The 13,551-nt window shown below is 46.6% G+C and overlaps 1 protein-coding gene across 1 annotated transcript in view; it reads right to left on the bottom strand.

The window, feature by feature from the left end:
* Positions 1 to 13,551, bottom strand: part of LOC106571774 (fibronectin type III domain-containing protein 1) — an 80,513-nt gene that overhangs the window by 44,480 nt on the left and 22,482 nt on the right. The window contains exons 5-12 of the mRNA XM_045696077.1: positions 12,139 to 12,417; positions 11,885 to 11,983; positions 7,174 to 7,291; positions 6,682 to 6,869; positions 5,971 to 6,078; positions 3,344 to 3,538; positions 1,845 to 3,148; positions 144 to 1,565 (exon numbers count right to left, since the gene is read on the bottom strand). Coding sequence (XP_045552033.1) covers positions 144 to 1,565; positions 1,845 to 3,148; positions 3,344 to 3,538; positions 5,971 to 6,078; positions 6,682 to 6,869; positions 7,174 to 7,291; positions 11,885 to 11,983; positions 12,139 to 12,417 — 3,713 coding nt within the window. The remainder of the gene's footprint in view (positions 1 to 143; positions 1,566 to 1,844; positions 3,149 to 3,343; positions 3,539 to 5,970; positions 6,079 to 6,681; positions 6,870 to 7,173; positions 7,292 to 11,884; positions 11,984 to 12,138; positions 12,418 to 13,551) is intronic.

Below are 13,551 nucleotides of genomic sequence, written 5' to 3'. Positions count from 1 at the left end.
TAGAACACATCCCAGGGTTGAAGATACGTCATAGGGAAACATATTAAGGAGAGTCTGCATAATGGTTAACGTTGTAGATGAAATGTCTCCTTTCAATCCCCTTTACTTTGCAATAAAATGTATCGAGACACAGACACACATACCCATTTGGCTCCATCAGGCCCAGTGATGTACCTTCTTCCATTAGGTTTGGTGTTGTCATTGGATGTGCTGGACTCTTTGTCACTGGTCGCCGTGAGATTGGGGCGGCCATTTTTACCATTTCCATTACCATTTCCATAGCCGGGCTTGAGGCCTCCGCTGGGGGTTTTACTCCTGAGATGGGGGTCTGACCGGCTGGGGTAGCGCGTCCTTGTACCCTGGCCCACCACAGAGTCTCTGGATGAGAATGACGAGGAGGAAGAGGAGCCTTGAGATCCCTGGCTGCCGCCAATGGAGGTCTGTCTGAGGGAGGGGCGAGAGAGGGAAGGGGAGGAGCCTCCAGTGCTAACACTAGCGGCCCCGCTAACCCCGTGATCTGGCTGCGACAGACTAGAGGAGGAAGAGGAAGAAGAGGAAGATGATGTGTTTGTGTTAGAGGAACCTAACTGTGTGCTCTGTGCTGGTTGTGCTCTAAGGGGGAACCTAGAACCTGTCTGCCTGTGTGTGAGCAGGGGAGATCGCACCCTCCCGTTGGGACCTATAATGGTACGGCGGGGGAGAGTAGAACCAGGGACGAAACCGGTCCTGGTTCTACCAGGAGTGGGTTCCCTGTCCACACTCTCGTTGGCCCCACTCTGGGGCACCCTGCGGGCGGTAGTTGGAGCTGAGGTAGTGGTAGTGGTGGCAGTAGTTTTGGGGGCGGTGGTTGGGTCTGTGACTTTCTCATTCCACTCATACATCTCCTTACTCCCCTTGTAGAGATAGTCCTCCTTATGGTCATTACTGCTGTCCTCCCTGGTGCTGCTTCCTCTGTGGATGGGCTCACTGATGTCTCTACGACTACTAGAGGAGGAGTTGGAGGAGGACGAGGAGAAAGAAGAGGAAGAGGAGGTGATGGGATTCCTAGATTCACCTAGAACGGTATTCCTGTTGGGCAGAGAGGGTTTAAGTGCCCCAGCCCCCACCCCGTTCTTTAACGGGTAGTGGGTGGAGGGTTTTTTAGCATCCTCACTGGTCTCCTGCACTGCTGAGGTCCTTGATGACCCTGAGGCAGATGCTGCCCCCGAGGCAGCTGTCCTAGAGGGTAATCCTCTCAGGATGGGTCTTCCTGCCCCAACAGAGGATGAGGAGCCTGTCCTACTCCAGGGAACCCTCCCGTCCGCCCGGGGGGAAGACACCCTGCTACCGCTCCCCATCCCTGTTCCAAACCTGCTCTGGTGCCGTTTCACAAAGGGGTTAATCCTGGAGGCAGGTGGAGCAGGTGTCTTGGAAGGAGGGGGAGCTGGGGTGTTGTAGTTGTTCTCCCCCCTCCCTCCCTCCTCTCTTCTGTCTCCCCTCCCTCCCTCCTCTTTCCTGTTTTCCATCTCTTCCTCTTCTCTCCTGTCTCCCCGAGCTCCCTCCTCTTTCCTATTTTCTCTCTCTCCCTCCTCTCTCTTGTCTACTCTCTCTCCCTCTTCTCTCTTGTCTCCCCTCCCTCCATCTTCTTTCCTGTCTCCCCTCCCTCCATCCTGTCTCCTGTCTCCCCTCCCTTCTTCCTCTCCCTTGTCTCCCCTCCCTCGCTCTACTCTCCTGTCCCCCCTCCCTCGCTCTACTCTCCTGTCTTCACTCCCTCCATCCTCTCCCCTGTCTCCCCTCCTTTCCTGTTCTCTTCTGTCTCCCCTCCCTCGATCCCCTCTCCTGTCTCCCCTCTCTCCCTCCTCTCTCCTGTCTCCCCTCCCTCCCTCCTCTCTCCTGTCTCCCCTCCTTCCCTCCTCTCTCTTGTCCTGTCTCCTGTCCTCAGAAGAATGTGTAGTGGAAATGGTCCGGGAACTGGAAGTGGGTTCTTCTTCTTTGGTGGCCTCTGCCTCTCTGACTTTGTAGTCGTTGTAGTCATTATTGTCCTGGTGGTGTGTTAAGTGCTGTGTGTTAGGAGTGTGTGAGCCGTGAGTGTGTGATGTTTCTGGGATCTTGCCTTCGGTTGGTATAGTGGACTGGGACATGCCGGCGGAAGTCGAGTCTGACCCAGGTTTGCTGAGTCCAGTCAGAACTCGGCCATTTGGATTCCCTCGAGACAGGATCCCAGGTTTCCGCCTGCCATAACCATATCCACGGCCCGGCAGAGCAGATCCTCTTCCCACAGATGGTGCCTCGGTCTTGGGCTCTGAGACGGCCTGGTTTGGGGTAGGGGTTGAGGTGGAGGGTTTGGCCGCTGTGACACTTGGCTGGTCATAAGTGTTTTTGCCCTCGAAGTAGTTGGTGACAGTGTCGTCCTTCCTGATGGCTGCAGAATCCTCGTTGGGGGATGGGCTGGAGGACGAAGAAGATGAGGAGGATGAGGAGGCGCTGTCCTTTTCTGCATCCTGTGTCTTTGACTGGGACACTGACCCTGAGACTGATGTCCGGGTCAATGGTCTCCGACCAGAATTGATGCGTCTGCCAGAGAGAGGTTTGCGGAGAGGGTAGGAGGGTTTAGATGATGATGAGGAGCCCTCTGATGAGGGAACTTCTGTTTTGAGGCTGGGTCTGGAGGGCTCATCTACATCCTTCCTATTACCTCTCCCTCTGATATAGCCCTTGTCCTCAGGTGTAGAAGGAACAACATTGTTCTGAGTCACTGCTTCTTTCTTCTCCTCCACATCTTCGTTCGTGAGCTTCTCCTCCTCTTCTTCTCGAGTGGTTTCTGTTGTTTTGTTCTCCTCCTCCTGTTCATCCTCTGTTTCTGTCTTTCTCCCCTTGTCTCTGACTGAAGAGGTACCAGCTCCTTGTCGCTGATTGGTCGCCCTGTTCCTGACCGTGCCCCTCACATCTGAGAAGATGCTGTGATTGGAGCGTGACTTGGTGAGGGGGCGTGTCCGTCTGGTGGTGGGTGGGGCAGATGTGGTCTGAGTGGGTGTGGTCTGCTCCTTGTTCACATCTTCTAATTGGAGGTTGACGTCATCGTCATGGTAACTGTCCTGTTTGGACGTCTGAGAGGGGATGTAGCTGGTTCTACGGCCACCTTGAGTTGGTGAGGAGGCAGCACTGCTGGCTGGCAAGTAAGATGGAGTATTAGTTAAGTGTACACACCATTAGGACATTAGAAATGTAACTAACATCACGTATGCAGGCGCGCACACACACACACACACACACACACACACACACACACACACACACACACACACACACACACACACACACACACACACACACACACACACAAAGACACAGTAGATGTGCTTACCGGTGCCTCCAGGCATGGCAACGCTAAAGGCTTTGGTCTGGGGGCCCTGGCCCCTCCTGTTGGTGGCTCTGATCTTGAAGATGTAGAGGTCCCCAGGATGGAAGCCGTCTATGATGGCTGAGGTGGTGCTGCCACGGTATGTCACTGACTTCATCCCAAAGGGTTTCATGGCAGGAGCATAGGACATTATGTACTCTGAGGGGAGGAGGACCAGGATCATTACATATTAGCACCAACTGAAAACACTTGAGTAAATGAGGGACACAAAGTACACTACCGTTCAAAAGTTTGGGGTCACTTAGAAATGTCCTTGTTTTTGAAAGAAAAGCTATTTTTTTTGTCCTTTAAAATAATATCAAATTGATCAAAAATACAGTGTAGACATTGTTAATGTTGTAAATGACTATTGTAGATAGAAACGGCAGATTTTTTATGGAACATGTACGCTAGGCGTACAGAGGCCCATTATCAGCAAACATCACTCCTGTGTTCCAATGGCACGTTGTGTTAGCTAATCCAAGTTTATGCTTTTAACAGGCTAATTGATCATTAGAAAACCCATTTTGCAATTATGTTAGCACAGCTGAAAACTGTTTTTCTGATTAAAGAAGCAATAAAACTGGCCTTCTTTAGACTAGTTGAGTATCTGGAGCATCAGCATTTGTGGGTTTGATTACAGGCTCAAAATGGCCAGAAACAAAACTTTCTTCTGAAACTCGGCAGTCTATTCTTGTTCTGAGAAATGAAGGCTATTCCATGCGAGGAATTGCCAAGAAACTCAAGATTTCGTATAACGCTGTGCACTACTCCCTTCACAGAACAGCGCAACCTGGCTCTAACCAGAATAGAAAGAGGAATGGGAGGCCCCGGTGCACAACTGAGCAAGGGGACAAGTACATTAGAGTGTCTAGTTTGAGAAACAGACACCTCACAAGTCCTCAACTGGCAGCTTCATTAAATAGTACTCGCAAAACATCAGTCTCAACGTCAACAATGAAGAGGCGACTCCGGGATGCTGGCCTTCTAGACAGAGTTCCACTGTCCAGTGTCTGTGTTATTTTGCCCATCTCAATCTTTTCTTTTTATTGGCCAGTCTGAGATATGGCTTTTTCTTTTCAACTCTGCCTAGAAGGCCAGCATCCCAGAGTCGCCTCTTCACTGTTGACGATGAGACTGGTGTTTTGCGGGTACTATTTAATGAAGCTGCAGGTGTTCTTAATGTTTTGTATACTCAGTGTATATACAGTAGAAACATACGTTCATATGGCAATGACAGATTGAGAAAACAAAACAAAACAAAAACCTTTTAAGTATATAACTTGTCTTGTTGCATCTTCCAAGCTTTGGAGATAAAATTTGCGACCACCTTTGCTAAAATAGCCATTCAAGTTTTTCTTCATCTCTAATCCAGAAAAATTGTATCAAACAGTATAGCTCTCAAATTATCATATATAGTACTATAAAATAAAAAGTGCAGTTCATTCTCTACCTCTCCTAAATCACAGACTGTACATAGTCACTCTTCTTCATCTATGGCATTGAACCTACCTACTTCAATTGCCAGAGGCACTATCCCGGTTCTCAACTGAGCACACAAGGACCATTGGTTTCTGGTTAAGTGAAAGGTGATATAAGGTTCTGGATTGTGGCTGTTTCTGATCTGGTTGTTCTGAGTTCTGGTTTTAGCCATATGTCAGTTGACTATTTTTCTTTGTAGGTTAGGGTTAACTTGTGTTTGATCATATTGACATTGCATAGTAACTTGTTTTCGAAATATGTGTTGTAGACCAGCTTCCTTAAACATGGAATTGAGTTCCTTTCTCCAGGGGTAGTTGTGTGTTTTATCCCATTAAAAAGCTTTTTGTTATTCTGTCCTCTGGCATGTTCAATAACCTAATAATTTCACCACTCTGTCTTATTTCACTGGGTTCCACCCCATGTCACCTTGAATAGCAAGGCTTGGGGCAAATTTATGCACTCCCCAAAAATATTGTATGGCTCTATTCTGAATAGTGTTTGCTGTTTTGGATTTTATAAAACCCCAGATTCCAGCAGCATAGTTCAGTATAGGACACACACATGAATTATGGAGCTGTGAATATATACCATAGTCATGGTCTTTACAGATTTTCAGTTTACTTACAACAGACCCCAATGCTCTCCCTGCATAATCTGATAAAGACTTTATACCCTCTTCAAAGGTCATACATTCATCAAAAAGAAAACCAAGGTATTTATATGAGCTTGTGTAGTTTAGGGGCATTGTTCCAAAAGAGAAGCAATGATTACTTCTTACTGTACCCTTTTTTTAAGTGCATTATCTGGGTTTTATCTTGGTTAATCATTCATCTCCATTTGGTACACCAGAGATTGACAGTGTTCAACATACATTGCAAATCAAACTCACTCTCTGCAAGGAGGACACTATCATCTGCATACAATAATATCCCCAAAGTCGTGTTATCTAATTCAACTCCGAGATTAGCATGCTTGATTTGCTGGGCCAAGAAAAAAAAAGGGCAATGTTTATTTGTCTTTCACATATATACTATATATTATGTGATTGATCAATAAGATTGATCAATAAGAGAGATACAGTAATCTTCTGAATGTTCTCATGTTCTGACCTCGTATTCTCCCGTTGGGTTCCTCAGGTGGGTCCCAGGTCGCCGTGACAGCGGTTCCCTTCCCTCTCAGTGGCTTCACATCAAAGTTCTCCGGAGGACCAGAGGGAGCTTAAGAACACAGAGGAAAAAAGGGATGGAAAAAGGAGGAGAAATAATGAGTCCCAAGAGAGAAAACAGGAGCAAGGAGAACAAACAGAAGGAAAGACGCTGTAACAGTAACAGTAGTGTTTCTCCTGCCAATGGGGTTCAACTAGGGAAAAATTCACGTCCTGTTATAGATTTCCCAGAGATCCTCTAAGGAAATTTAGATTAGAGCTCCAAGTCGGAGCCAGCCAGGCTGAAAACGCTGACATCTCTCTGAACCCTTACCTATTCAGTCAGAGGCAGCTATGGCACAATACAAATGCTACACTCATGACAGAGCAGCCAAATATACTGTATGACTCCGGTATACAGGAACAGTAAGGGGAGGATGAGAGTGAGACGTTAATTGTGCTGAATTATGGCAGAGGTTTTCATGAAGGATTGATTGAAGGGAATAATCTGAATGAAATATGAATGAACGCCAAAACTGGTTAGAACTATGATTTACCCCTAAATCTTTCGTTTGTATGACACTGTAGGACGCCATTTACTCTCTTAAAAAATGGGAATTTACATGTAAGACTTGGGTTTATCTAATATTTTCAGACAGGCAGTAAGACAACCTACCAGATTCTGGGGTCCTCTGGAACACGGACACGCTCCACTTGCCGTGGTTGTCTCCCTGGGAGATTCGGACGGAGAACTCGTACATCCCATCAGCTGACAGGGTATCTATCAGCAGCTTCCTCTGGTTGGTCTCCTTGTACTCCCATCGAGCAGACTCACCCTTTTCCCTGTACTTCACTGTGTAGTGTCTGGAGAGAGGAAGAGACATTATCTCTCTCTCTCTCTCTCTCTCTCTCTCTCTCTCTCTCTCTCTCTCTCTCTCTCTCTCTCTCTCTCTCTCTCTCTCTCTCTCTCTCTCTCTCTCTCTCTCTCTCTCTCTCTCTCTCTCTCTCTCTCTCTCTCTCTCTCTCTCTCTCTCTCTCTCTCTCTCTCTCTCTCTCTCTCTCTCTCTCTCTCTCTCTCTCTCTCTCTCTCTCTCTCTCTCTCTCTCTCTCTCTCTCTCTCTCTCTCTCTCTCTCTCTCTCTCTCAGACACACACGAGCCCACTCTCACCTGGAGCCACCAGGTAGGACCTTCTCCATCTCGATGGCCGGGTCCACCCAGCTGATGAGGACAGACTGAGGGGACATGACCCTCACACCAATGTCTTTGGCCTCATACTCCTCAGGCTCTGCATGGGGAACAAATAACAATAAACATGGTCTAGAGGGCTGCAGGTCTAAGTAGAATTGCAGCCCATTATCAGCCTGAAAAAGTCAAATATTACAGCAGCTGTTGTTTTTCTAAATACAATTCAGAGAATGGGAAAGAATGAGTGCCACAGGGTTGACGTTTATCTCAATAGATTGCAGTCAATGGGACAAGATGAGTGTCACAGGGTTGGTCTGTATGTTAATACATACCAGTAAATGGGAAAAGATAAGTGTCAACCAATTGAGTCTTATGTCAATGCAGTCAATGGGACAAGATGAGAGTCACAGGGTTGATGCCTAAGTAAATACATTGCATTCAATCGGGCAAGATTTGCATCACAATATGGACAAACGGAGAAAGGCATCACAGACATGACACCTTTCTCTCTCTCCCTCTTTCCCTCTCTCTGTTCTATCTTTTCCTCCCTCCTTTCTCTCTTTCTCTCTCTTTATCCCCTCCCTCCTTCACCATCTCCCTCCCGTTTTTCTCGTTCTCGCTCCCTCCTCCATTCTATCTCCTGCCTTCTTTCCCCCCTCCCTCTAATATTTTTCTCCCTATCCCTCTTCTCTCTCTCCTCTCTCTCCATCCTCTCACTCCCACCTCCACCTCTCTCTCCATTTTCCCACCTACACAGACAGGATATTGACGCATAGATATGCTTCAAGGGTATTGGCACACAAGTCAATACATTGCATTCAAGGTAAAAATGTTGGTGATAGAGCTGCGATGATTAAATTGGTGAAACACTCAGACAGACAAACAGACAGACAGATCCACTCACAGGCAGACAGAGAGGGAGAAAGGCAGGCAGGCAGACAGACAGACTTTTCTTTTTATTTACTTTATTTCACCTTTATTTAACCAGGTAGGCTAGTTGAGAGCAAGTTCTCGTTTACAACTGCGACCTGACCAAGAAAAAGCAAACCAGTGCGACACAAACAACAACAGAGTTACACATGGAATAAACAAACATACAGTCAATAATACAATGGAGAAAGTGTTATGATGTCGTTTAGGACTTTGAGCGTGGCTGAGGTGCACCCATGACCAGCTTGGAAACCAGATTGCATAGCGGAGAAGGTACGGTGTGATTCGAAATGGTCGGTGATCTGTTTGTTACCTTGGCTTTCGAAGACCTTAGAAAGGCAGGGTAAGATATATGTCTGTAGAAGTTTGGGTCTAGAGTGTCTCCCCCGTTGAAGAGGGGGATGACCGCGGCAGCTTTCCAATCTTTGGGGATCTCAGACGATTCAAAAGAGAGGTTGAACAAGCTAGTAATAGGGGTTGCAACAATTTCGGCGGGTAATTGTAGGAAGAGAGGGTCCAGATTGTCTAGCCCTGCTGATTTGTAGGGGTCCAGATTTTGCAGCTCTTTCAGAACATCAGCTATCTGGATTTGGGTGAAGGAGAAATGGGGGAGGCTTGGGCAAGTTCCAGTGAGGGGTGCAGGGCTGTTAGGGGTAGCCAGGTGGAAAGCATGGCCAGCTGTAGAAAAATGCTTATTGAAATTCTCAATTATCGTGGATTTATTGGTGGTGACAGTGTTTCTTAGCCTCAGTGCAGTGGGCAGCTGGGATGAGGTGCTCTTATTCTCCATGGACTTTACAGTGTCCTAGAACTTTTTGGAGTTAGTGCTACGGGATGCAAATTTCTGTTTGAAAAAGCTAGCCTTTGCTTTCCTAACTGCCTGTGTATATTGGTTCCTAACTTCCCTGAAAAGTTGCATATCGCGGGGGCTATTCAATGCTAACGCAGTACACCACGGATGTTTTTGTGCTGGTCAAGGGCAGTCAGGTCTGGAGTGAACCAAGGGCTATATGTCTGTCTGTCTGTCTGTCTGTCTGTCTGTCTGTCTGTCTGTCTGTCTGTCTGTCTGTCTGTCTGTCTGTCTGTCTGTCTGTCTGTCTGTCTGTCTGTCTGTCTGTCTGTCTGTCTGCCTGCCTGCCTGCCTGCCTGTCTGTCTGTCTGTCTGTCTGTCTGTCTGTCTGTCTGTCTGTCTGTCTGTCTGTCTGTCTGTGTCTGTTTGTCTGTCTTTCTGTCTGTATCTGTATGTCTGTCTGTGTCTGCCTGTCTGTTTGTCGGCCTGTCTGATTACAAGAAGTCACTTAATTAGGGTCATAGGGGTGGTTTCGAAGGGTTAAAAAGGAATAATCGTCACAAATGTTACCTATTTGTGACAGGGGGACCCTCATGACCCGGCATAGGAAATTTGAAGTCCATTGGACGAAATGGTCTTGCAGTTCAAGAAGCTAAGAGCCTTGTTATGAATTCTGAAGGGTCTATTGGTCTATTTTTTTAAAACTTGTAACTCTCTGTGCCTTTCTGCCTGCCTGCCTGCCTGCCTGCCTGCCTGCCTGTCTGTCTGTCTGTCTGTCTGTCTGTCTGTCTGTCTGTCTGTCTGTCTGTCTGTCTGTCTGTCTGTCTGTCTGTCTGTCTGTCTGTGGGAGAGAGTGGTGGGAGAGGGAGAGAGAGGAGGGAGGGGAGAGAGAGAGTCAACAGACAGACAGACAGACAGACAGACAGACAGACAGACAGACAGACAGACAGACAGACAGACAGACAGACAGACAGACAGACAGACAGACAGACAGACAGACAGACAGACAGACAGAGGTGGGAAAGAGGAGGGAGAGAGAGGAGGGAGAGAGAAAGATGAGAGGAAGGGGAGGCAGGGAAAGAAGGAGGGAGAGATAATGAAGGGGGAGGAGGGAGAGAGAGAAGGGGGAGAGTGAGGGAGAGGGTGAGAGAGGGTGGATGAGGTGAAAGGGGAAAGAAGAAAATGAGGAGGGATTAAAAGGCGGTAGAGAGTGAGTGACGACAGACATGAGATAAACGAGAAAAACGTCAACCTTTTTACACTCATCTTTTCACATTGACTGCAATGTATTGCGAAAAACATCAACCCCGTGACACTCATCTTGTTCCATTGACTGCAATGTATTGAGAGAAAAAAGTCAGCTAGTGTGACATTTTACATTTTTACCAAAATGTGTCAGACCCCTTGACTTTCTCCACATTTTGTTAGGTTACAGCCTTATTCTAAAATGTATTCAATTGTTTCCCCCCTCATCAATCTACAGACAATACCCCATAATGACAAAGCAAAAACAGGTTTTTAGAAATGTTTGCTAAATTATTAAAAATAAAAACCTGAAATATTACATTTACCAAAGTATTCAAACCCTTTACTCAGTACTTTGTTGAAGAACCTTTGGCAGTGATTACAGCCTCAAGTTTTCTTGGGTATGGCGCTACAAGCTTGGCACACCTGTATTTTGGGAGTTTCTCCCATTCTTCTCTGCAGATCCTCTCAAGATCTGTCTGGATGGAAGGGGAGTGTTGCTGCACAACTATTTTCAGGTCTCTCCAGGGATTTTAGATCGGGTTCAAGTCCGGGCTCTGGCTGGGCCACTCAAGGACATTCAGAGACTTGTCCCGAAGCCACTCTTGTATTGTCCTGGCTGTGTGCTTAGAGTCGTTGTCTTTTTGGAAGGTGAACATTCGCCCCAGTCTTAGGTCCATCAAGGATCTCTCTGTATTTTGCTCCGTTTATCTTTGCCTGAATCCTGACTAAACTCCCGGGCTCTACCGATGAAAAACATCCCCACAGCATGATTCTGCCATCACCATGCTTCACCGTAGGGATGGTGCCAGGTTTCCTCCAGATGTGATGTTTGGCATTCAGACCAAAGAGTTCAATCTTGGTTTCATCAGACCAGAGAATCTTGTTTCTCATGGTCTGAAAGTCTTTAGGTGCCTTTTGGCAAACTCCAAGCAAGCTGTCATGTGCCTTTTACTGAGGAGTGGCTTCAGTCTTGCCACTCTACCATAAAGGCCTGATTGGTGGAGTGCTGCAGAGATGGTTGTCCTTCTGGAAGGTTCTTCCATCTCCACAGAGGAACTCCAGAGCACTGTCACATTGACCATCGGGTTCTTGATCACCTCCTTTTGCTGTGGGACCTTACTGTATATAGACAGGTGTGTGCCTTTCCAAATCATGTCCAATGAATTGAAATTACTTCAGGTGGACTCCAATCAAGTTGTAGAAACATCTCATGGGTGATCAATGGAAACAGGATGCAGCTGAGCAATTTCGAGTCTCATAGCAAAGGGTCTGAATAATTATGTAAATAACGTATTTCTGTTTTCCATTTTTTATATAAATTTGCTAACAATTATACAAAACTATTTTTGTTATGTCATTATGGGGTTTTGTGTATAGATTGCTGAGGATTTAGATTTATTTAATCGATTTATAATAAGGCTGTAACGTAACAACCTTTTGAAAAAGTCAAGGGGTCTGAATACTTTCCGAAGGCACTCTATCATATTGAGAATTGACAAAAAATATGTAGTCTGTTTTTACATTGCTACTGTATATTCTCAGCCAGTCGAGTGGTTGAAATTGTTTAAAATTCTAAAACGTGTGGCTTGAGTGTTGTCTGAAGATGAGTTCCTCGCAGCTGGACATAGTTATGCGTGATTATAAATGCTTCTAAGGATGTTATAAAGGCTCATAAATATATTATAAAGGCTCATAAGGTGGTCATAAGGTGGTCATAAGGCCTACCTGGGGGAGTTTTTTTGGTCAGGGTGGCCCTGTTGCTTGGCACGCTCCGTCCCGTGGCTCTCTGTGCCTGCAGTGATACCACATAGATGGACTCAGACGCTACGAATAGAAGGACATACCAGACACATAGGCCAGCGTTTACACACTAGGACACACTATGGATGGACACACTACACACACTCTACATACTGTTCACACAAGAATATTCTAAATGAGGAGCAAACCCGGCGTGAGAGAGATCCAGGTGCTCTTACCTAGTTTGGGGTTGTGTCTGTTTCTCTGGTCAGCCTGTGGCTGGGTGTGGTGGTGGTGTTGGGACCTCTGGTCCAGCAGGGGTGTCCCTGCCCTGGCCCTATCTGGCTGACGAGGGCCGGAGGATGATTGGGGGGGTCTCCAGATCCGCTGCCCCCTGGAGGAGGTCAGGCCTGACGGGCGCACCACCCCATCATCCACTGATCCTCTTCCTGTTCTCACAGGGATCCTGACAGGGGAGTTAGCCCTGGGCCACATGTCTGGAGTAGGAGATGGACGAGCTGGAAGAGAGAGAAAAATACAGCTGAAGTTCAGCATGGTTCACCTGACCCGATAAGACCATAAGGTTCAGTGTCACAGGTTGACATGCTGAGATAACTGTGTGACGGCCAGGCCAGTACCAAGTCTTAAGAAAATATATTATCACTTCTATGAGTTTTCTATCTCATAATTATGTTTTGAAGTGTTTCAAATGAAATGGAGAACTCAGGGAAACTCCACATATGTCCTACTTTGCCAAAAGCCTTTCCTCTCCAATAATCTAAACAAGTTAAAGTGTCTGAGACACTGTAATCATGGGAGATGTCACAACGTGGACACAGACAGGGAGCAGGGACCACACAGTCTCCCAATGCTCCCACTTCCTGCTTCTTACTTCCTGGTGTAATCACATGATGTCTGTCTCCAGCCTGGATAGCCATCTCAGACAGACAATCCCCCCCATCCGTCTTCACCTCCCCTCCCTTGCTTTGCTGGCTTGCCAAGTGATAGCACGGACAACATAATGAAAAACATTTCCATGCCTTCTCCTCATCTCTCATCCCTCTGTCTCTCATAATCATTATCAGATCAAAGGCTCTCTGTCTTCGTTCCCTCACAGTAAATGTATTCCTATGCAGCAGTGGTTAATACAGTCCTGACAAGTCAGACAGAGTAGATGTGGGCATAAGATAGGGTCAGACAGGGTTAGTCAGTGGACTTGCATGAATTATTACCTGCTGGATCAGTGAGGGAGAGATGAGAAGAGGAGAAGTGAATAAAATGAGAGGTAATAGGAGTTGGGATTAAAGGAGGATAGGACAAGAGGTCCTGACACGACAAAGTCTATATGTCAGAGGGTTTGCTGACATGGAGAGATCTCTCTCATTCTCTCTCTTTTTCTCTCTCCTTTCTCTCCTAGCCCTCCCTGCTCTATTCACCTTTCCACTCACTTTTCCTCCTTGGCCCTGGCAGCACAGCTAAGTGGAGCTCTGTCTGGCACAATGCAAGTTTACTACACACAAAAAAGATCTTTGGATCTGATTAATTCCATTTTTGGCTAACAGCTAATGAAAACATTATTTTTACATGACATTATTAATTCAGATCTACTTAATTAAATTGTGTTATTGAAACACTACTTACAGTGAGGGAAA

Source organism: Salmo salar, chromosome ssa15, assembly GCF_905237065.1.
Source record: "Salmo salar chromosome ssa15, Ssal_v3.1, whole genome shotgun sequence".
NCBI classification, from domain to species: Eukaryota; Metazoa; Chordata; class Actinopteri; order Salmoniformes; family Salmonidae; genus Salmo; species Salmo salar.
Note: the sequence above shows the minus strand (reverse complement) of the source record. Positions and strands in the feature narration are given on the sequence as shown.